Here is a 25,147-nt window from a genome sequence, read left to right on the forward strand (position 1 = left end):
ATGTCCTGGATGCATCCACACTCCAGGCACTGGCATCTCATTGATTATGTCATTGTGAGGTATGACATGAAGGGGAAAATCACTCTTTTCCTCTAATACATGGGAGGCCTCAACATATACAGAACAGCCTCTGTGAATCTGTGAGATGCTTGCAAATACCATGGTCCTGTTTCCACAATCTATTCATTTATTACTTATTTTAGCTGACTGGTTCAAATGAACCCTCTATGATTTCCCAGTAATCCCCCACCTCCTGCCCACAACAACCTAACTCAGGGTATTTTAGAATCATGGCCCCTTGTGATTTGCACCATCAAGATAAACTAATAATGTATGACATCACCTGTGTTGTAGCTGCAAATTCATAAGTGTGTTTAGGAACTCTTCAAAGTTAAGAAATCAATGGCTTCAGATATCATAAGCATCATCCACAAGCAGATGCAAAAGTATGTGCTTGTGTCCACAACTGCATGATGTGCAAAAGAAAAAACATGGAAGCTATTTGTCCCAAAGATGCTTTTTCACAAGGTGACTGGACATTCTTGTTTTTCTTTGAAGAAGTTTCACTTCTCATCCAAAAAGCTTCTTCAGCTCTACTGGATGGTGGGGAATGGAAGGATTTATACTCTTTGCTGACAGCTGGTCATTTTCATTTTTTTAGAGAGTCATTGAGGCCACCTGAAGGTTTATCTGTGTCATCAGGGTCACCTGAGTAGTGCAAATGGGTATGGAGCCTTCTTGGAACTGTTGAAAGAACTGTGTTGTAGACTGGAGATAGATGCCATATCCCTCCCCCTCTGTTGAGAGAGGGCTGTTCAATTTTGACATAGTTGGCTTTTTGACCCCTCTTTCAAACCAGTGGTCCTCTCTGTCCACATTGTGGACTTTGCTGTCTTTGAAAGAATGCCCTTTGCCTTTTAAATGCAGATGGACTGTTAAATCTTGTCCTGATGGATTTGTTCTCCTATGTTGTGCCATGCATTTATGAAGTGGTTGTTTCATTTCGCCAAGCAAAACAAAACAACTACTTCATAAACACATGGCACAACACAGGAGAACAAACTCATTAGGACAAGATTCAGCAGTCCATCTGCATTTAAAAGACAACAACTACTCTTTTGAAGACAGCAAAGTCCACATTTTGGACAGAGAGGACCGCAAGTTTGAAAGAGAGGTCAAAAAGGCCATCTATGTCAAAATTAAACTGCCCTCTCTCAACAGAGGGGGAGGGATACGACACCATCTATCTCCAGTCTACAACACAGTCCTTTCAACAGTTCCAAGAAGGCTCCACACCCATTTGCACTACTCAGGTGACCCTGATGACACAGATAAACTTCCAGGTGGCCTCAACAACTCTCTAAAAGAAAAAAAAAGAATGCAAATGATCAGCTGTTTGCAAGGAGTATAAATCCTTCCATTCCCCACCATCCAGTCAGAGCTGAAGAAGCTTTTTGGATGACAGGTGAAATGTCTTCAAAGAAAAACAAGAAAGTCCAGTTGCCTTGTGAAAAAGCATCTTTGGGACAACTATGACCTGGATGACTGAGAATCTACATAGACCCAAGTTATTTGCACTTCCTAACTTATATGATACAAAGATTTCCAGTTTTAAGCTAGGAGTTCCTAATGTTAGCGGACAGGAGAATGAAACAGGATGAAAGTCATAAGCATTAAGATGTTTGGTTCAGGATGTTCCATCCCAAATCAGAAGATACAGTCCTCAACTTATGACTATGAGGGGAACCAAAATTTCCATTTCTAAATAAGGTCGTTGTTAAGTGAGTCACACCCAATTTTACATCATTTTTGGCCATGGTTGTTAAGTAAATTACTGTAAGTGAATCACATGGTTGTTAGGAAACTCTGGCTGCCTCCATTTACATTATGGTCAGAATCCAGCTGGGAAGGTTGCAATTAGTGATCACATAATCCTGGGATGCTGCAACCATCATGAATACAAGTGCCTGAATTTTGATCACATGACCATGGGGATGCTACAACAGTCATTAAGTGTGAGGGTTGATTGCAGGTTATTGTATTCAGTGCCATTGTAACTTTGAATGGTTGCTAAACAAATGATTGTAAGTCAAGGACTATCTGTATGTGCTACACATAAAGGATTTTAAAAAATATGTGTAAGTTGCCTTGTGCTAAAGAAGATTAAATTGTGTTTCACCTTGTATTTCAGCTCCAAATGCTAGAAACTATTAACAGAGAAACTGAGGTTCCTTTGTGCACACCTTCCACATTGGAGTATCTGCTTGTTGAAATAATTTATGAATATCCAAAGCAACATGAATATCCGAAGCAACATGATAAGCAATAGAATAGCTTTTGGGATGCAACATGTATATATATGTATCTTTACCAGGTACAATCGCACCTTTTGAATGAGATTGGAAAGGTCTATTTTAAGAACTTCGTTGACTTTGACAAGTTGAGGGTTCACTCCCGGTAACTAAAAGAAAGGAAAAATAATTTCAGGTTAATCTTGCAATCTATAGAAGAAGTACTCAAATTTTTGCTCATTATACTACTGCATTATCCTAATATCAGAAAAGGCATCCTAAACTTTCCTCCATTATTCTTGCCAATTTAGATACTCTTCAATCATCTCACTAGAAACATCTGCACTTTCTATTTTATGTTACAGCTTTTGCTGAGGGAGAAGCAAATTTTAAAGATTATTTCTCTGGCCTTATAGCTAATCAATAAAATTGATTTTCATGTGAGCTGCATATGTAATACAAACAGATCTCATGATGCTCTGAGATTGTTTGGGTCTTTGCCAAGACCCAGACCCGATTTTCTACATCAATCAACAGAATGGTAGTCAATCATCTAGTTGTGCTGAAAACTCAGGTGGATGTCATTTCCCCCAGCAGGGTTTTTTTTTTTTTAAGAAAATAAATTAAAATATTTGGGGAGCTTTAAAAAATTTGTGGGAAGAGAAAATAATGGACACCCTCATCCTATTAGCATTGTACTGTTTATCCTCTGGCTTCAGTGGGCCAGAAAGTTCATTGAAAATATGTCTATTCTATCGATTCTCTTTGTTAGGAAGTAGACACATTTACATTTAATCCAATTCCCCCCATCAAAGGAAGATTAAATGGATTAGATTAGATAAAAACAATAATTGCCTCCGTTATTACATTCTGAACCATTTAAGATGATCCTGCCACTTTAAAGTTAAATCATTTGGAAAGAGAGAGATAAAAGAAAAATAGTTTTATTTTAGATAAATGGAAAAGAAGAAACAGGTGATGTGATAGCAGTATTCCAGTATTTGAGGGGCTGCCCAAAGAAGAGGGAGTCAAACTATTCTCCAAAGTACCAGAGGGCAGGTGAAGTTGACAATGGTTGGAAACTGACCAAAGAGAGAAGCAACCTGGAATTAAGGAGAAAGTTCCTAACAGTGAGGACAATTAACCAGTGGAACATCACTGGAGGTTTTTAAGAAGAGAGTAGACAGTTATTTGTCTGAGATGGTATATTCTATTCTATTCTGTTCTGTTCTGTTCCGTTCCGTTCCGTTCCGTTCCATTCCATTATCTCCTTTCCCCAACAGAATGGGAAATACAATACAAGCATATGTACTACTGCAGCTTCTACATTTTATCAAAATCTCAGAACTGTCTTAGATTCAACTTCATTATAACTTCCAAGATCACTATAATACACCCATATAGTTCTCCTCCATCCATGTAAGTATTTTTTTCTCCTTCACTTGAAGAACATAAAGTGAGATGAAGGCCACCAGAAACAGTGATTATATTCAATTTGTCACCAACATTTACAATTCAGAGACAGACCAGTAGGGTTTCCTAACTTCTAGCACTGATGATGTTACCTAGTTTGGTAATGAAACATCTGCAAGAAGCCACCAAGCCCATAGAACACTAAGGATTCCAGTTTTCCTAACTCTATCTATTTAATATTTTATCTGTCTTCTTTATGAATGCACTAAACATACAAAATACACTTAAATATTTGCACAGTGGTTACAAACAGATTTCTGACTTAAGCTGTTGTTACAGAAACAATGTTGCTGAGAAATTAGTCCAACTGTACTAACTTTGGAACATATATTTGTTCATTTCTCTTAAAAATACACATACAATTCAATAGAGACTATGTGCTGTTCCATATTTACATTGTCAAGTAGACTGCTGAGTGAACAATTTTACTGTAAGATTTAACAAATACAGAAATTTTGCAAGTTAGCATGCTAATGGCATGTTAATGATAAAGAAAAAAAGATTTCAAAGAAAAAATATGTTTAACCTCTAAAGTACTCTTATTTCTATAATCTATCCTATCTAATGAAAAACATTCATCGCAAGTTCATTTTTTTCATTTTTATACAACTCTGTAAGAGACTCCTTACCACCAATAAATGTAAATAATATATTTTTTCTATTTGAAGAAGTCAATTTATCCATCTGAGCAAAATCTGTCAACTTTACCAACCATTCTTCCATAATGGGTAGTATTGAATCTCTCAATTTCTCTGCATATAATAAACTTCCTGCAGAAATTATATATTGAAATAATCTTCCATGGCTTTTTTCTAACTGTTTATCCGTTAATCCTAAAAGGAGTTTATTTGACTACCTTCAAATGTTTTTTAGGGATAAACATATTTTCCTGAAAGTAAACCTCTCCTTGCAAGTATAGACCAACTCTACATGGCAAGATGCTCTAAAAGTCCATATTTTTCTGTAATGTGAAGGGAAGCTAAGGAGTATGGGAATGAAGGCAGTTCACTTGGTTTAAGATATCTCATAAACATTTAGCACAGCAAGAAAATCCACACTTTTTGTCCAGTGTATGAGTTTTTTATCTCCTCATCATTCAGTCAAGCAAGCCCTATCTTTCTTCTGAAGAGGAGGCCAATCTTTTTAGAGAAACATGGAGAGTATAGCTTACCTTGCTGTAATTAGCATTAATGATCAGCTGATTCAAAGAATTTCTGATAAGGTTGCAAGTTGAAGCAACCTGGGTAGCCATGCAAGCTGAATCATTAAGAGTATCTATCAAGTCTTCCGTTACATCCATCAGGCTGGTGTGCAGCTTCTCAGTGCCCTCCTGTAACATTTCCAGACACCCACTCACATTCTCCAGTGCCTCTTTAGTCTCTCTAATAGCTACATTGGTGAAAAGATCAGTTTCATTACAGTCTGCATGCTGTGGTTTAGTTTTACTAAGTGACACAAACATACGTTTGATTGTTTTATTCAAAATGTCTAAACTGTGCATTTTTCTTGTTCAAAGTTAAACATCGTCTCTGAAAGGGTAAGAATTAACCATAAACTAGTACTTGAAGAGGTTTGATACCATCAAAGTTTAGTTTGTCTGGCTAAAGCATTTTAGAATATCTTTTGTTGCAAGGACACATAGATACTTTCCTCTGATTTCTCTGGATATATGGATATATTAACTGAACAAAGTTCATATTAATAAAGGGTCCCTGCTTTATTTGAGCCCACCATCCTGGAAATGGCAAGTCTTGAAATGGACTGCCACTTTGCAACTGGGTTGTCCATTCTGAGATCAGACAATTTCTGATATGTCAGATCTCCTTGATCTGAGAGTGGAACACTTGTAACAGCTATGCTGCAATTGGAACAGCTCCCTTTGTGGTTGGAACATTTCTATTTCAAACTATTTTGTCTACCTTTAGTATTAACTACTATAAGGTTTGAAGTGATACATCAACTAAAACAGAGCAATGCTTCAGATTTTATTCCAAAAGAATTATTTGGAGTGTATCGGATTGCAAACATAGCATCTACCTACAACTCTTTACAGCAGCTGCATCTTTGTAGAGGACAATGCTGAAGACAGCCATGTAATCCCAGGAAAAGGTAACACTTTGATAGATGCAGATGTCTGTGTTCCCATACATTCCAAAGTACCCTGTTAAGACTCAAATTTGAAATGCAATGCATCCTACATTGGATCAAAAATAAATGAAATAAGTAATAATCAAATTAAAAATGTTATTTGTCCTACATTCCCTTTTGCCAACAAACTCTACAGTAGAAACAAATGGTAGGTGCTTGCTACTAATGCACATTTTCCATCACTTCTGCATATCTGCTAGCTGGAGGGGCTGGGAACATGTTGCTGTTTACAACAAACAAGCACTATAAGCTTCAATCCATAGCATTTTGCTCCTGAGCAGCCCTGCAGGATTTAAGAAGGTTTGCAGGAATAAATAAGTTACAAAAAGCAGCCAGAACAAACGGGCAAGCAATGTGTTGTGATCTGACCCAAGAAGCAAAGCAATGAATTGCTGAAAAAAAGAGAAATATGACAAGACAAACTGCACAGAGAGTTGAAACTATAGGAGGCACTTCACAAAATGCATTTGAGATCATTTTACCTTTAATGGCCCTTTCCACTTTGACTTCAAGACCGAAAAATAAAAGAAAGAATGCAGGATAAAGATTGAAAAATGCAAACAGGTTCGATGGCCAACATAGAATTTCTACCATTAAGAAGGGTAGCCCTTCTAGCTATGCTCTACCAACTATGATGTTTGGCACTTAGTATGGTTCATCTTAATGGGAACTATAGCTGAAAGCACACAATCAAGCAGTCCAAGCCTAGGGAGTTAAATCTCCCAACAGCTGCAAAGCAGTGAGGTGATGGGTTAAACTGTGGGAAGACCAGCAGATAGAAGTGGAATGCTTAATCCTTGCCTGCACAGTTCTCCCTGCCATCTTCCTTCCATTTTACTACTTTTTTCTATGAGAGTCACATCCATATCAATTGGATGCAGAAGTTTAGACACATCTGACTGAACTCTTAACTTTCGATGAATTCAGATACACAGAATATGATACCACCTCTGCATAGGGCAAAGCTAAGCACATATTTCTGAAAATATGAATGCATGTTTACTGATTATATGCAGCTGTCTCAATTCAAAATGAGCAAAGAGAGACAAAAAAATATGGACACTTTCCCATGCAGAGCTTTTTTGTTCATTTAGGCATTGATGGAAATATATAATTGGACCAGAGTTGCCTAAATTTTTGCATGCAGCTGTGGACTGTCTCTAGAAAAAATCATGGTGGATACATGGCAGGGGGAAATTTGTCTAGCAAATTCTATGCAATTTGTGGGTGTGTACTTGTTAATGGCACTGTGAATGTTCAGTCCCCAATCAATCTAAATATTTTGGCATTATTTCAATGCTCCTAGCCTTTAAAGGGGGTTGGCAACATCATATGGAGAAGGACAGAGGGTCTCTGCATCACTTCAGAGCTTTTGCAAAACATCTGTGATTGATTGCATTTGGAATACACTGTATACAATCAGGAATATACTGTAGGAGGCATTTCAGCAGTCTGATGATTGTATCTAAAGTTTGCAACCAACTGTATCCCCATAATTTGATATTTATAAATGCAATGATTCTTTTACCTCCTGCCATGGTAAGGGCAGCATCAAGAGCAGGGTATACCTCCTTTCCCAGCTGTTCCCAGACTCGACTGCCAAGCAATATCCCAACATCTGTTGGAGAAAGAAATGATGGGAAGAACATCAACTACCAATTAACCAAGTGTACAATTTTGCATTTAAATGCCCCGTGTTAGCTACAACTCAAACAGCATGTAAATTATCAATCCTTACCCAACCATTATTTTTCTTGAACTATAACCAAGATTAAATTCTAGTTTGATTAAAGCACACACAAATTGGAAGTATATATCAGAAACAATCTGCACAAATTATAATTAATGGGGGATTAACAGAAGCATTTAAAATTGAAAAGGGTACAAGACAGGGATGTCCCTTATCCCCATTGTTATTTGTTTTAACAATGGAGATTTTACTTATTAAAATTCGTGACTCACCTAGAATAAAGGGAATAAAAATAAATAAGAATGATTATAGGTTGAGAGCTTTTGCTGATGATTTGGTTGTGACATTATCTCAACCGACAGACTCGGTTAGGGATTTGGTTGAAATTTTAACTCAGTATGGGAAGGTTTCTGGTTTTAAGGTAAATAATAATAAGACTAAAATATTATCGAAAAATATGTCTATGAAGGAAAAGGATATTTTGGCTAAATTAACAGGTTTTGAAATAGTGAGAAAGGTTAAATATTTAGGAATATATATTACAGCTTCTAATGTTAAATTGTATAAAAATAATTATGAGACATTATGGGCAAAAGTGCAAAAGGACTTAAAGGACTGGAAAAAACTACAATTATCTTTGCTGGGGAGAATTTCAGCAGTTAAAATGAACATACTTCCAAAGTTTCTTTTCTTGTTTCAAATGATACCTATTTTGAAAAAAGATGCTAATTTGGAGGAATGGCAGAAGGGGATTAATAAATTCATTTGGGCAGGGAAAAAGCCAAGAGTTAAATTTAAGATTATACAAGACATACGGGAAAGAGGACTTAAGGCGCCTAATTTAAAATTGTACTATGATGCGGCGGCTTTAACGTTGATTAGCGATTGTCTCAACTTAACAAATAAAAATATCCTTTCTCTTGAGGGATGGGATTTATTATATGGATGGCACGCGTATTTAATTTATGATAAAAAAGTTGATCAGGTTTTTAAAACCCATATTTTGAGAAGTGCCTTGTTGCGTGTCTGGAAGAAGTATTATTATAGGTTAAATTATAAAATTCCAATTTAGGGGATTTCTGGACACGTGATAGAGGGAATATCTAGGGGAGTGAATTTGAATAAGATTTCTTATAAGGAATTACTTAGTTTGGTTGGGCAAGACTGGCAATTAAAGTCTTTGACTGAGTTGAAGCAAGAAAATATTGTACACTCTTGGTTTCATTATAATCAATTGTTAGTGAGGTGGAGTTTAGATCAAAAGGTTGGTATCACATTAGAGGATGTGAATTTGGTAAAACAGATTAAAGATCAAAGTCGAGTTCATATAAAGAAAATTTATAATGTTTTAATAGAATTGGATTCTGAAACGGAGTTAGTTAAAGATTGTATGGTTAAATGGGCTCAAAATATTCAAGAGCCAATTTTATTGGATACATGGGAGACAATTTGGGTTAGAAATGTAAAATTTACTCAAGCGCAAAATTTAAGAGAAAATTTTTATAAAATGTTTTATAGATGGCATTTGGATCCCCAAAAGTTGTCCCGCATGTATCCGAATTTACAGCCCAAATGTTGGAGATGTGGAAGTTTAGATGCAACCTATTTTCACATTTGGTGGACCTGTAGAGATATAAAAGCTTTTTGGATTAAGATTTGGTGGAATATTCAAAAGATTTTTAAGAGAAAGATAAAGTTTACTCTGCAGTTATTTTTGTTGGGTATTATTGTAGATTTTGATGTTAAAGAAATCAATGTGATGTTGAATCTTATAACAGCTGCAAGATTATTAGTGGGGCAATATTGGAAGAAAAACTCTCTGCCTACTATGGAAGAATGGATACTTAAAGTGTCTAATTTAGCAGAAATGGTGAAAATCTCCGCCTATTTAAAGGACCATTCACAAGAAAAATATATTACGGTTTGGAGAAGATGGATTGATTACATTCAAAAGAGATATGAAACTGGAAAGTATTATCTTGCTTATGAGTAGATTTCAGATAATTATTAATAGTTTTAATTATATCATTATTTTAGTTTATAATTTGTTAACACTTGTTTTGAAAAGGAGTTAAAGTGTGTTATGGTTTTGATTGATAGTATAGTTGGTTAATGTTAGTTAGATTATGTTTGTTTATTTGTTACCCTGTAATCAGCTCTGGGAAGTGGGGGAGGGGGGAAGGGGTGGGAGGGGTTTATATTATATTAAATTTGTAAAACTTTTAATAATAAAAAAGCACACACAAATTCTGATCACTGATTCTAAATAGTGTTAAATAAATATAGGCACTTTGTCCAGGAATCTTAACTATTAACAACACTAGTTATTTAGGATTGTTTTTTTGAACCTGCAACATGGATAATTTTTCTTTGGTATCATCCAAATTTTGGACCTTCTCATTACATGTATTTAATCTGATAGCCAGTTCAGTATAATGATTAAGGCATCCATCTAGAAACCAAGGGGCCAGAGTTCTGGTCCTGTTTAGGCACAAAATTAGCTGGGTGACCTTGGCCAGTCACACTCTCTCAGCCAAAGGAAGAAGGCAATGGTAAACCTCTTCCAAAACCTAGCCAGAAGTCAGTACTACATTGAAAGCACACAGAAAAAGTTCATTCTGGCACTAAATGCAACACTTGTGCATATTGTGTTCTTGTATTTTATGAATACTGCTTCTATGCAATGCTGAGAACTTTCTGGTCAGAAGGTAACATCTCAACCATACTTCCCAAGCAGAGCCCTTCAGTATCAATTCCCATAAATTCTATTTAACCCAGTAGAATAGCAACTCCTGTCAGTTTTCTGCTTCAATTTAACATCTATATTATCCTCTGCAAAAATCTCTATTGACTAATAATATGCTGAATGGTAAGTCCTTTCAGATAATAATGGGAGACAGCATAAGTAAGGTAAGAAGATTAAAGAACAGCCCTGTAATGGCACTCACACTATTCAACTTATACATGTGTCAGAACCCATACTTTCCCTGGGGGGGGGACCTATTTCATTTCATTTCTTTCTGAGGGTTCTGCCATTCTCTGGGGGGGGGAGGGGGAGGCTCTGTGGTATGTTTCTCTGCTCTGCTACAATGTATCCTTTCCACTATTTCTACCCACTTGCTCTTTGAACTGCCTCTCCCTTGATGTTACGTTGGGGTGAGAAAGGAATGTGCCTCTGGACATCTTCACAAGCATGGGAAAGAACCCCATTATCAGCTCCTTTCCCACAGTGAACTTAACACCTGGGGATTGGCCCATTCAAATTGACCGGATGAACTATTGGGGTGGGGTTTTGCTTGGGACTCTTTTAACCTATTGATCTGAGCGGGAAACCCTCAGATCCTGTCTATCACGCCTGCTATCAGCTTCTCCTAATAAAAGTTCATTTTGGAGTGAAACTGTTCCAACAGTCCTGCTTTCTTGGGATGAGGTTTTGAAGTAGGCTCTGACAACATGTCAGATATGCCAGCAACAAGGAGACGCAAATTTGGATACATGGATGATTTGGCCATAGCAGTACAAACACACACATACACATAGACACACACACATTGAAGTGGCTGACAGACTCCTGTCCAAAGATCTTAAAATCTTGGGAAAATTCTTCACTGACTGGAGGTTCACTCCTAGCACTAGCAAAACTATGTGCTTTCACCTTAACAACAACTAGCATATGTTGGCAGATATGACATAGTTGGCATTACAGAAACCTGGTGGGATGAAACCCATGATTGGAATGGACTGATGGATGGATACAAATTGTTCAAAAGAAATAGACCTACAAAAAGAGGAGGGGGAGTTGCACAATATGTAAGAGAACACTACATATCTACAGAAATGGACGTGATCAAGGATAAAATCCCACCAGAATGTATATGGGTCAATATAAAAGGGGGGAAAAGTGACATTGCCATAGGTGTATATTACAGGCCATTCAACCAATCAGAAGAAATAGATGGATTCTGTTAAGTCCTTCGTTCGATGGCGAATGAAGATCACACGTTAGAAGTAATAGTTCTTTATTTCTCCTTCTGCTCAGTACAACAACAACAGTGAGACTCGCAGATCTCTTATTTAGTGTCCGGATCCCCGGGCAAAAAGGCTACAGTTAATGGCGGCTTTCGCGCCTCGCGCATGCGTGCAAGGCTGGCACCTCTCAGTCTGGTCCCGGGTAGCTTGCAGCATCCCTGGGACCATAGCAATGTCCCGAGGCTGCTTTTGCAGATTCAGGACACAACACCCCTTCCCCCCAGATGAAGCTTTCTCCACACACATGTGCGACCTCTATGAAGGGACGTGGTATAAGATTCTGTTAATCAAATGCATGGACTGTGGAACATAGATGTTACTCTAAAACCACATCTTTGTGTGATACCATGCTATCGTTTTGGGAATAATTGTACCTGACTTGCAAAACAAAACCAAATAACTTCACCATTCATTTATGGCATTTCTGCCTTGTTTCTCCGGGACTTGACAGCAATGTCACAAACTCCCTAAGGTGTTTGGGTGGGTATTTAACCTGTTGCGACCTCCTCAGACCCAGGGAACACCCTTGGCTTCCCTGCTCCCCTACTGGGTTAGGTGTGCCCGCTCTTTGCTGCTTCTGGTACCTAGGTGACCCTGGTTCTGTTGCCTGGCCTGCTTGCTCACCCACCAGGCTCAGCAGGCCAGGACTGTGCTCATTCCCATACCTGGTTGACCTGCCTATCTGCTGGCTAGCAGGACCCTCTAAGTCCCAACCAGCGTCCCTTGGACTTGTGGTATTCTCCAGGTCCACAATGGACCTCCCTTGGAAACACAGCCCCTCATCCCCTAACCCGGCAGATGGATTGTCCGGGGTAGTTGCTGTGCCCCAATGCCTTGTGCCCCCCAGTCAGTGCCAGAGGTGCCAGAATAGGATTTGCCCCTCTGTCTATGCCCCTGCCAATTGAATTCCTTCTGGGAGCAGTTGCAGAATTGGGCCAGTTCCCTTGAGTTGATGCCAATTCTCTTGTATTTCTTGATTTGTTTGGATATCCCCGGTCAGTCTCCCTGTCTGGAGTGCTGTATGGTGTGTGTGAGTAGTATGGGTACCCCCTGTATGACTCCCTGGCTGGAGTAAGTGATGGTGTGGGGAATGTTCCCCGTTCCAATGAATTCCTGTTGGGAACACTTGTGGAAACTTGAGATGGGCCTTCTCTGGCCTCCTCAGCGGCCAGTGACTGCTGATAGCAATCCCCAAAATGCACAATATAACCCTCCTCCCACCTCCCAAGAGCAGAGCCTGGAGCGGCATAGGAAGAGTCCAGTCTCGTACGCAGCTGATTTATGTGCCGTCGGAGAATGTGGCTGTTGCCCAAGGACACCTTGTAGGACAAAGGTCCAGACACCTTGCAGACCACAGCTGGAATCCAAAGATAACCAGGCCCGTAGTTCTGAGTCCAGACCGGAGCACCCACTTGCAAACTCCTTGGTGCCCTAGGCTGCGAAGCCTGAGACGCCACCCAATCAGGGTGCAGTCTGTCTAGTTTAGTTATGAGCCTGCGGCCCCAACGTAGTTCAGCTGGGCTCTTTCCAGTAGAAGTACAAGGTGTGGTGCGATGTGCAAGAAGAAAGTCTGCTAACCTGTGATGCCAGTTACCGTAAGTCAGCTTCTTGAGAGAATCCTTGGTGATGCACACCATACGCTCAGCCATTCCGTTGGTGGAGGGGTGGAAAGGAGCCGAAGTCAAGTGTCGGATCAGGTTGGCCTGAAGAAAAGCCTGGAACTCAGAAAAGTGAATTGAGGACCGTTATCTGAAACCAGAACATCTGGGAGGCCATGTGCTACAAAAATGCCTCTCAACTCCTGGATTGTTTTGGCAGTAGTAGTGGAGAAAACAGGAACAACCTCTATCCACTTGGAATGGCTATCAACAACAACCAAGAAGAATTGCCCCTGAAAGGGCCCAGCATAATCTATATGCACCCTGGACCATGGTGCCTGAGTTTCCTCCCATCTATGAACCGGGGCCTGAGGCATTTCTGGCCGAGACTGTTGGCACAATTGACACCTGTGCACCTGAGCCTCGATATCCCTATCTAGCCCAGGCCACCAAAGATGGCTGTGCGCAAGCGCTTTCATCCTGACAATGCCAGGATGTCCCTCATGCAGAGAGACCAAGATTCTAGGCCTCAATGAGGCCAGGATAGCTACCCTGCTACCCCATAACAGGCAACCCTTAAAAGTGGATAACTCATGCTTCTTGAGCCAGAAGCTTTGGAACTCAGTACCTGGACTCCTGTCTGCCAACCTGACAGCACCCATGACAACATACATGTAAGAGTGTGGTCGATGGCGGTTTCTGCAACCACATCCCTGGCATTGAGAGGAGATTCAGGCAACTCCTGAATAGAGAGAATATTGATGGCAGGAGCATCAGGTTCTACCAGTTTGAGAGGTAGCCTACTTAGGCCATCAGTGTGGCCCATTTCCTTACCCAGTTTGTGAACTAAAGTATAATCATATGCTGACAGGAAAATGGATCACCTCAGCATTCTAGGGGATATAATGTGAGGGGTTTCTTTGTTAGTTGTAAACAACCCCAACAGAGGCTTATGGTCAGTGTAGACCGTGAAATGGCGGCCATATAAGAAATCATGAAATTTCTTAATGCCAGCCACTATGGCCAGTGCTTCCCTGTCTATTTGGGCGTAATTACACTCAGCAGAAGACAGAGTCCTAGAGTGATATACCACAGGAACCTGCATCCCATCAGCCCTCAAGTGGCTAAGTATAGCTCCCATCCCATAAGGAGATGCATCAGAGGCAATGCAGACAGGCAATTGTTCATTGAAATGTGCAAGCACAGCATTAGATGTTAGCAAGGCCTTGATCTCATTGAAACTCTTTTCATGGACTTTTGTCCACTGCCAAGATGCCTGCTTGTCTAAAAGCCTATGTAGTGGTTCTGCTACAGCAGCTTTGTGAGGGAGAAAAGCATTGTAAAAATTCAAGAGGCCCAGAAAAGCCTGCAGCTCACTTTTAGACTTGGGGCTTGGAGCCTGCTGTATAGCCTTCAACCTAGATTCAGCAGGGTGAATACCTTGAGCATCTATTCTGAATCCTAAGAAATCAGTAGACGTGACTCCAATCTTACATTTATCCTTCTTCAACTTTAGGCCTGCTCTTCAAAAATGGAGCAAGACAGCCCTTAACCTTTCTGCTAAGTTTTGAGATGACTCTCCAGCAATAAGGACATCATCAAAATAGGGGCAGACTCCAGGGATACCCCTAAGCGTGCTCTCCATGACACTTTGGAATATGCCAGGGGCTACATTTACCCCAAATTGCAGTCTCTTGACCTTGAATGAACCCCTATGCATTTCAATGGTCTGTGCCTCAGCAGCTGCTTCATCAACAGGTAATTGTTGATATGCCTGTGCCAGATCTAGCTTTGCAAAAACTCGCCCCCCCCCCTTTGAGGGAGGCCAAGATATGGCTGACTACTGGTACTGGGTACGCGTGCTGTTGCAGCACCTTGTTTAATGTGCACTTGTAATCTGCACATATGCGTATGTCCCCATTAACCTTGAGAGGCGTTACAATGGGGTTTTTCCATGGACTTGAATCTACAGGTTCTAAAATGCCTTGCTGGATCAATTTATTCAGCTCAGCATTAATCTTACCCTTAAGTGCGAAGGGTACTCTTCTAGCCTTAACTCTGATGGGTGTGATGGTTGGATCTAACCTCAATGAAACTGGATGCCCCTTGTAGGACCCAAGCTGTGAACTAAACACATATGCAAACTCTTCACAGACTTCTGCTAGGCTCAGCGTTTGCAAATGTTGTAGCCCAGCAACCTGGATTCTCAAGGCCTCAAACCAATTGAGTCCTATAAGACTCGTTCGTTCACCCCCAACAACCATCTAATGGACCCTCAAACTCCTTGTGTTGCACTGTAAGGGTGGCCTCCCCCTTAACACACACCTGGGAATTTTGAAAATCTGTTAGTAATGTTGGATGGCCTCAGTTTGGCTTGAAACCCACTGCTGTTGCAAATCTTCCTAAATGTATGAATGGAAATAACGGAAAGAGTGGACCCAATGTCCAGCTCCATGGCTAGAGGAACCCCTTGCAACCTAACCTTAAGTGACAGTTTTTTCCTGAGGGATTTGTGTTTACCTGTTCTGAAAATACTCCTGCACGACGCGCAGAAACCCACCCATTTTGGCTGGGGACCCTGGTACTTTTCAGACGCAATTCTTTTCAAGGTTATACCTTCTGGCGACCCAAACAGACAGATGCTATGTGGCCTTGCCTGCCACATGCTCTGCAGATGGCAGAACAGAACCTACAGTCAGCAATCTTATGGTGACCTCCACACCTGAAGCATTTGGGTGCTGTTGGGGCTTTTTCTTTGCCTTCCTTCTGCCTTCTTTCTGCTGACTGGTAAAGCCGATCCATCTCTTCTTCAGGATCTTCCTCCAATCCTTCTTGGACGCCCTCATGGTGAATGGTGACTGCCTCCAGATTGTTTCTGATGGGCCGCATGTTCTTGACTGTCCCACCTGCTGCTTCCTCAGCCGTCACCTCTCTTAGAGCATCTTGGAATGAAATATCTTCCTTTGCAAAGATCCTCTGTTGTAAGTCCCTGTTCTTTAGACCGCATACAAAACGGTCTCTCAGCCTTTCTTCCAGATCTTTGAACTCACATGGTTTGGCTGCTCTTCTCAAGGCCGCAATAAACTCCTTGGCTGATTCACCTGCCCTCTGGTCCCTCTGTTCAAATGTGTGTCTCCACGCAATAACAGACATCTTGGGCTGGAAATGTTCTTTCAATAGCTTCTTTAAGTCTGTGTATGTTACAGACTCCAGAAAAGCAGGGGCCGCCAGATTTTCTGCAATTTCAAACGCGTCCTGACCACAGACACACAACAGAGTTGCAGCCTTCAAGCCGTCTTCTCTGACCTGGTTTACTCTGAAGTAGTTTTCTACTCTTGCAACATAAGACTCCCATCTCTCTGGGTGTGAAACATCAAATTTAGATAAGCGACCTATCTTCGCCATCCTTGCTTCTTTTCTTGGGAAGGAGTCAATCAGCCGAGCTTACCTCCAGTGACGCTGTACTGGCAGGCTAGAACGCTGAGTTTAACGCCGTCTTCCCTTCTTCAGGACTCCTTAGGTAAGTCTTACAGCTTTTCTTCTTTCAAGCTTGCAAGAATCCCACCTTCATCGCCAGTGTTAAGTCCTTCGTTGATGGCGAATGAAGATCACACATGTTAGAAGTAATAGTTCTTTATTTCTCCTTCTGCTCACTACAACAACAACAGTGAAACTTGCAAGTCTCTTATTTAGTGTCCGGATCCCCGGGCAAAAAGGCTACAGTTAATGGCACGCTTTCGTGCCTCGTGCATGCGCGCAAGGCTGGCGCCTCTCAGTCTGGTCCCAGGCAACTTGCAGCAACCCCGGGACCATAGTAATGTCCCGAGCCTGTTTTTGCAGGCTCAGGACACAGCAGATTCTTTGCCAACCAGTTAACAAACATACATAGGAAGCATATCACAGTAGTAATGGGAGACTTCAACTATCCAGATATCAACTGGGAGACAAACTCTGCAGTGAGTGGGAGATCAAACAGATTCTTAATCAACTTAGCCAATAACTTTATCATCCAAAAGTTAGAGGAGGGAACTAAAAGTAAAGCTATGCTGGATCTAATTCTTAATAATAGAGAAGAAGTGATACAGGGAGTTGAAATTGCTGGAACTTGGGTGAAAGTGACCACATCATGCTGAAATTCAATATAATGCAAACACAAACAATAGAAAATAATCCAACCAGAATCTTAAACTTCAAAAGAGCTGATTTTAACAAATTCAGAGAGAACCTAGGAAAGATTCCATGGACAAAAATTCTAAAGGGAAAAACAATGCAAGAAGCAAAAAACAGATCTACAAACAACTAGAAGCAAATAAACTTATAACCAGTAGCCAGCATAGGTTTGTCAAAAACAGATCATGCCAAATCAATCTTATTTCATTCTTTAATAAAGTGACTAAATTAGTAAACCAGCGAAACGCTGTGGACATAGTATATTTAGACTTCAGTAAGGCATTTGACAAAGTAGACCACAACCTGTTGCTTAGTAAGCTCAAAAAAGGTGGGATAGACAACATCATCACCAGACAGATGTGTAGCTGGCTGACAAACCGTACTCAGCAAGTAGTCCTCAATGGTACTACATCCACATGGAGAGAAGTAAACAGTGGGGTACCACAAGGCTCTGTCTTAGGCCCAGTACTCTTTAATATCTTCATAAATGACTTAGATGAGGGAATAGAAGATGACACCAAACTGGCAGGAATAGCCAACAGCCCAGAAGACAAGCTCGGGATCCAAAAAGATCTTGACAAACTTGAATAATGGGCCATATCCAACAAAATGAGCTTTAATGTGGAGAAAAGCAAAGTTTTACATTTAGGCAGGAAAAATCAAAGGTTTAAGTACAGATTGGGCAAGACCTCGCTTAAAAACAGTAACTGTGAGAGGGACCTTGGAGTCCTAGTGGACGATCACTTGACTAATACCCAGCAGTGTGCAGCAGGAGACAAAAAAGCTAATACAGTCCTGGGTTGTATAAACAGAGGCATAAAATCAAGATCATGTGAAGTATTAGTACTGCTTTATAAAATCTAGTAAGACTACACCTGGAATACTGCAACCAATTTTAGTCATCATACTACAAAAAAGATGTTGAGACTTTGGAAAAAGTTCAGAGAAGAGCAACTAAAATGATCAAAGGCCTGGAGACTAAAACATATGTAGAACGGCTGCAGGACTTGGATTTGGCTAGTCTAAAGAAAGGAAGAAATAGGGGTGCCATGATAGCAGTATTCCAGTATTTGAGGGGCTGCCAAAAAAGAAGAGGGCATCAAACTTCCTAACAGTAAGGACAATTAACCAGTGGAACAGCTTGCCTTCAGAAGTCGTGGGTGCTCCAACACTGGAGACTAGAGAGTCACTTGTCTAAAATGGTATAGGTTCTCCTGCTCAAGGAGGAGGCTGGACTAGAAGACCTCCAAGGACCCTTCCAGCTCTATTCTATTCTATTCTGAGCCATATAGCACCAGCTTTACAAAGGCAAGGTGCACTTGTGAAAGAATACAAAAAAAATATGAACAACTCACTTCTAGCGGTGCATGCTGACCTTCCTCATTTATGGAAGACTCAAATCCAGGAAACCCTCACTGGCACTTGCACAACATCTGCCCAACATCATTAACATTGATTCCCAATGGAAAGCCAAATGGGTCACTGAAGGCCAAACATAGGAGGCAGAGTTGGAGAGCTAACAACTAGGTTAAAGGCTAAACCATTTAGAGCAGGCATGTTAAACTCGTGACCTGGATGCGGCCGCCATGGATATCTGGAAGGCGAGCTCCTTCTTCCACGTCCAGTTTCGCATGGCTGGGGGACACTGGAAAGGGTTGAAAGTCGCCCTGTAGGGGTGACCAGCAAGGAGGGGATCCCTGTTTGATCGCAGAAGGGTGGTGGCCCCTCCACTCAATCCAGGGCAGCCCTCCAAACCGATTGATGAAAGACCGGCCATAGCAATATGGTTCATCACTAGGCTGCAGACAGCCAAAGTCACACTTACCACCAGGCAACTATAAAGCAGCATGGATGAGACTGGGTGAGATCTACCTGTCTTAAATCCTAACTAATTGTTTTTTACCTGCAAAAGCTGCTTAAAGTACTTTCCCCCCTGTGGAGAGGGAAGGGAGATATTACCCCTTCCTCCAGAAACAGCAGCAACTGACTATCCAGGGAAGTTTAAAACGTTGCAAGAATAACTTGATCCTAATTGGAATTTTACTTTTTAAAGTTTGTGGACTAAAAGAATTTCTATCCTTACTGAAGATCTGGGTTTTTACTTATAAAAAAGAAGCAAAATTGAAAAGATTGTAAGAATTTGGGACTTAAAAGAAAACTTTAAATGGTAGAGGTGACATCTTTTGGCTAAACCTGACATTACAACTTGTTATTCTTTAAAAGAGACTTGGCTAGCAGCTCAGACAATAGATAAGACCTATGTAATCTTGAGACACCAGCTGTGAGAAGCCCAGCTGTTTTTCATACTCAGTGATAAAAGAAATTTCTGTATTCTCTGATTGTAAAACTTTTAACTTAATACACTACAAGGAGAATATGGATGAAGGCCAGGAACAGATTCTTTTTATGTTGAAAGCAATTCATCAAACTATTCTAAAAGCTACTGATGAAATAAGTGGTTACAGAAAAGAACAAGATGTCAGCCCAGAGATACGAACTCAAACTTTGATTACAACTAAAAAATCAACTACACAGAATACAACAGAAAAAGTGGAACAATTAAACATTATGACAGAAGACTCAATTGATCAACAAATACAGTCAATTGAAAATCCAGAAAAGAGACTGACAATATGGAAAGGGGAAAAGACTTTCTACATAAATCAGAGGAAACCTGAGGATCAAGAAGAAGAACAGACTGAAGAGAAGATAAACAGTCCAGGACAACTACGACGAGATGGAAAAATAGAGAGACGATTTGTTAGTCCTCTCAAAAAAAATGGAAACCAGATGGTTTTTTCTACATCAAACAATATACATAACAATACAGGGAGATTTATTTGATGCACAGACATGGAAGACAATTTGGCAAAGAAAGAAAGCTAGAATAAGACTGAAGAAAATTCACGTGATAGAGGGAGTATCTAGAGGAGTAAATTTGGATAAGATTTCTTATAAGGAATTACTTAGTTTGGATGGGCAGCATTGGCAACTAAAGCCTTTAACTGAGTTGAAGCAAGAAAATATTGTATATTCTTGGTTTTATTACAATCAATTGTTATTGAGGTAGAATATAGATAAAAAGGTTGGTATTACTTTAGAGATGTGAATTTGATAAAACAGATTAAAGATCAAAGTCGATTTCATATAAAAAGAATTTATAATGCTTTAATAGAATTGGACTTGGAAACGGAGTTAGTTAAAGATTGTAGGATCAAATGGGCGCAAAATATCCAAGAGCCAATTTTATTGGATACATGGGAGACAATCTGGGTTAGAAATGTAAAATTTACTCAAGCACAAAATTTAAGAGAAAATTTTTATAAAATGTTTTATAGATGGCATTTGGATTCCCAAAAGTTGTCCCGCATGTATCCGAATTTACAGCCCAAATGTTGGAGATGTGGAAATTTAGATGCAACTTATTTTCATATTTGGTGGACTTGTAAAGATATTAAAGCTTTTTGGATTAAGATTTGGTGGAATATTCAAAAGATTTTTAAGAAAAAGATAAAGTTTACTCCGCAATTATTTTTGTTGGGTATTATTGTAGATTTGGATGTTAAAGAAATTAATTTGATGTTGAACCTTATAACTGCTGCAAGATTATTGGTGGGGCAATATTGGAAGAAAAACTTATTGCCTACTTTGGAAGAATGGATACTTAAAGTGTCTAATTTAGCAGAAATGGCAAAAATCTCCGCCTATTTGAAGGATCATTCACAAGAAAGATATATTATGGTTTGGAGAAGATGGATTGATTATATTCAGAAGAAGTATGAAACTGAAAAGTATTACCTTGCTTTTGAATAGATTTTAGATAATTATTAACAGTATTAATTATATTATTATTTTTGTCTTAATTTGTTAATATTTGTTTTGAGAAGGAGTTAAAGTGTATTATGGTTTTGATTGATAGTTTAGTTGGTTTATGTTAGCTAGATTATGTTTGTTTATTTGTTACCCTGTAATCAGCTCTGGGAAGTGGGGGAAGGGGGGAGGGGATGGGTGGGTTTATATTGTAATTTGTAAAATTTTTAATAAAAAAAGACTGAAGAAAATTGGGGTTTTGACTTACTAGTGAGAATTAAAATAGAATATACTCAAGTAGATAAAATGTGTAGTTTGAATACTAGATATTTTAATAAGTGGAGATAAAGAAAACTTTTGTCATTTAAAACTTGGAAGTATAAATATTAACAGTTAAATCTGAATGTTGATTTGCTTATAAAGATTAAATGTAAAGGTAATTAAGATAGATATAAGCTAAAATTCATCAATGAATGTAATAAATATGTTCTTATTTAGCAGCAATAATAAAAATTATTAGCTTAAATATGAGATAGTAGATATTAAGAGAAAAAGAGAGGGAGTATTAAATGTTGAAATAACAGAAATTTTGATTACTAAATTTAAGATATTTGGAAATTACCAGAAAATAAGAATATTATATTGTATTATTAATTGGTTGATGTAAGATGGTGAGAACTCAAATAGATAAGATGTGTATCCTGAACATTAGATCCTGTGATGAATTGTGATAAAGGGAATTGGGGTTATTTAAAACTTGGAAATTATAAATATTAAACATTAAATTAATGGGAAACTAAAAATTGGGAAAAATAACCAGGACATTGATTGTCAAAAAAGATTGAATGTTAAAACAACTAAGATATGTATAAACAAAAATTATTGATAAATGTAAGAAAGTTATTTTTATTTAAGCGATATAAGAATTGTATTAATTTAAATATGAGGCAGTAAATACCAAGGGGAAAAGAGATGAATTATTTAATGTAATAGTTTGAGATCTGTACTAAAGATATTTGTGTCATTGAATTATTGACCAACTCAGCCGCCATGTTGCTTTTCAAATATTTAAATGTAAAATTAGAAAATTAATTTTAAAAATCCCCCCAAAAAACCCCTGCAATGTATCGCGACTTTTCCCCCATTGCTAGCAATGGGGTGGGCGCGGTTTTGGCGTGATGCATCCGGCCCACGGGCTGGCAGTTTGACATGCCTGATTTAGAGTGTCACTTCCATCTATTTTGCTTGCTAATGTTCATTTATTAGAGCCTAAAATGGATTATATAAAGTTAGATTTAATAACAAACAGGGAGGTGAGAGATTGCTCTGTCATTATTACAACAGAAACTTGGTTAAAGCACTGTGTCCCGGATAGTGTTGTTAGCTTCGTGGGATTTTCAACATTTTGGCTGGACTGAAGTTTTTCTCTTAGTGGCAAATCCCAAAGAGAGGGTGTCTGTTTTTATATAAATGCCAAATAGTGTAATAATGCTAAGGTGCTCTCAAGTCAGTGCTCCTCTGATATAGAGCTTTTGACTATCAATGTAGGCCCTTGTATTTGCCTAGAAAAGTTACTGTTATTACAGTATTATAATTGTGTATATGCCTCCTTGTGCAAATAGAAATGAGGTCCTAAATGTTCTCTATCGTACCATCAATAACTTACAAACTATTTACTTGGAAGGTGCCTTTATTGTAGTGGGGGATTTTAATCAGGTTGATTTGAAAGCAATTTTGCAACCAGAGGTGGGAATACACTGGATCTTGCCTATTATAACGATAAGAATGCATATAAAGCTATTCCCTGCCCTCATCTTGGCTCCTTTAACCATCTCTCTGTGTTGCTTATCCAAGCATATAAGCTTCTATTGCTTAGAGAGAAACCAGCCATGAAGCAGGTGAGGGTTTAGGCAGAGGGAGCTATAGAAACATTACTATTTTGCTTTGAACAGATTGGGGTATGTTTAAAGAAGCTGCAACAGATAACCAACATAATGTAGAGGTGTATGCCACCACTGTGCTTGCATATATTCAGAAGTGTGTTGAGGATGTCTGTCCTTAAAAAACATTGTTGTGCAGCCTAATGAAAAAACATGGATGACACATGAGGTTAGCAAGATGTTGAAAGTATGGAATGTGGCTTTTAAATCCAGTGATATGCAGGTGCTTAGAACAGAGCCAATTTGAAAAGTGCCAGAAAACAGCAAAGCAAGCTCATTGTCAGAAAGTTCTGAACTTTTTTCAGGACCCGACGAATACTAGGCATTTGTGGCAAGGCATCCAGGCAATTACAGACAACAAGTAGTCCTCGAGTTACGAATGAAATGAGGTATTCAGGGTGGGGAAGGCCATGGGGGAGGCTAGTGATGGAACAAGCCCCCAAGCCCTCCCCAAACTACTAAGATACCTCACGCTTCCCATTCCTGTCGCATCGGACTCACTTACCTTGCAAAGATCTGTCTCCTTTCTGCCACTGTTTCTTTCTCTTTGAGGGAGAGGAAAGTCGATGGAAGCTCCTGGGTGCAAAAAGTGTTTGTGGTGCCTGTCACTGCTCCTCCTCCCTGACTTCTTTCCACCAAGATCATGTAAAGTATTAGTACCACTTTATAAAACCCTAGTAAGACTACACCTGGAATACTGCAACCAATTTTAGTTGCTATACTACAAAAAAGATGTTGAGACTTTGGGAAAAGTTCAGAGAAGAGCAACTAAAATGATAAAAGGCCTGGAGACTAAAACATATTAAGAACGGCTGAAGGACTTGGATTTGGTTAGTCTAAAGAAAGGAAGAAATAGGGATGCCATGATAGCAGTATTCCAGTATTTGAGGGGCTGCCACAAAGAAGAGGGAGTCAAATTATTCTCCAAAGCACCAAAAGATAGGACAAGAAACAATGGTTGGAAACTGACCAAAGAAAGAAGCAATCTGGAATTAAGAAGAAACTTCCTAACAGTGAGGACAATTAACCAGTGGAACAGCTTGCCTTCAGAAATCATGGGTACTCCATCACTGGAGGTATTTAAGAAGAAACTAGACAGTCACTTGTCTGAAATGGTATAGGTTCTCCTGCTAGAGTCGGGGGCTGGACTAGAAGATTCCCAAGGTCCCTTCCAATTCTATTCTATTCTATTCTATTCTAATTCATTTGTCTAGTTCTAAATGTAGGAAACACACACACACATATTCTGATGCCTACTCTCAAAAGAAAAAGTTTATCTTTTGAGAGCAGGCATCAGAATTTCATTTTTAATGTGTGCCAGTATGTACACAGAAAAAATGACAATAAAGGTCATCATGCTTTGAACTTCCATGTCAGCAATGGACAATCTTAAATCGGATTCACACTTCACACGGAGTCTGCTGGGACTCTCTATATCAGTGGTAGAGAACCTATGGCACGTGTGCCAGAGGCGGCACTTGGAGTCCTCTCTGTGGGCACACACACTGTTGCCCCAGCCCCGCCTCTCACAGCCCCCTCCTCACCAGCAGCCCCCCTGGAGGAGAGTCACCCCCAGGCATGGCCCACACAAAGCAGCGCAGCCAAGGACATGGTAGCCGGGCAGTGGGGACAAGACTCAGCCCTTGCGCCCCATCGCGCACAGATGATGCTGCAGGGCACGGGCAGAGGGTGTGGCTGCCATGGCGCTGCTGGGCTGCCTGGATGATCTGTGGTGGGCCGTGGAGGTGGTGGGTGGCCCAGTGGGCAGGGTGGAGCAGGGACGGGGGTGGGGGGAGGTTTTTGGGTACTCAGTCTCTAAAAGGTTCACCATCACTGCTCTATATAAATGGGCATAGTATCCTCCCCTCAGTGTGACTATGGAGTCTCACATCAAACTGTAGATCACAACGTGACTGACTGTAGGGGAGGGCATATAATGGTTCAGTATCTCATTTTTTTTAATATAAGCGATGCTACACTTCAATAGTCAGATGGCCT

At 39.8% G+C, this 25,147-nt stretch overlaps 1 protein-coding gene across 21 annotated transcripts in view; it reads right to left on the reverse strand.

The window, feature by feature from the left end:
• PROM1 (prominin 1) overlaps window positions 1-25,147 on the reverse strand; it is a 261,692-nt gene that overhangs the window by 68,380 nt on the left and 168,165 nt on the right. For 15 of the 21 annotated variants that reach the window (XM_039326544.1, XM_039326562.1, XM_039326543.1 and 12 more), the window contains 4 exons: window positions 7,441-7,530; window positions 6,395-6,418; window positions 4,936-5,153; window positions 2,387-2,461 (listed from right to left, as the gene is read on the reverse strand). In XM_039326544.1, coding sequence (XP_039182478.1) covers window positions 2,387-2,461; window positions 4,936-5,153; window positions 6,395-6,418; window positions 7,441-7,530 — 407 coding nt within the window. The remainder of the gene's footprint in view (window positions 1-2,386; window positions 2,462-4,935; window positions 5,154-6,394; window positions 6,419-7,440; window positions 7,531-25,147) is intronic. The other 6 variants (XM_039326558.1, XM_039326556.1, XM_039326555.1 and 3 more) reach the window with 1 other exon arrangement.

The sequence above is a fragment of the Crotalus tigris genome, unplaced genomic scaffold (genome assembly GCF_016545835.1).
Source record: "Crotalus tigris isolate CLP2741 ecotype Arizona unplaced genomic scaffold, ASM1654583v1 scf7180000024341.3516292, whole genome shotgun sequence".
Taxonomy (NCBI): Eukaryota; Metazoa; Chordata; class Lepidosauria; order Squamata; family Viperidae; genus Crotalus; species Crotalus tigris.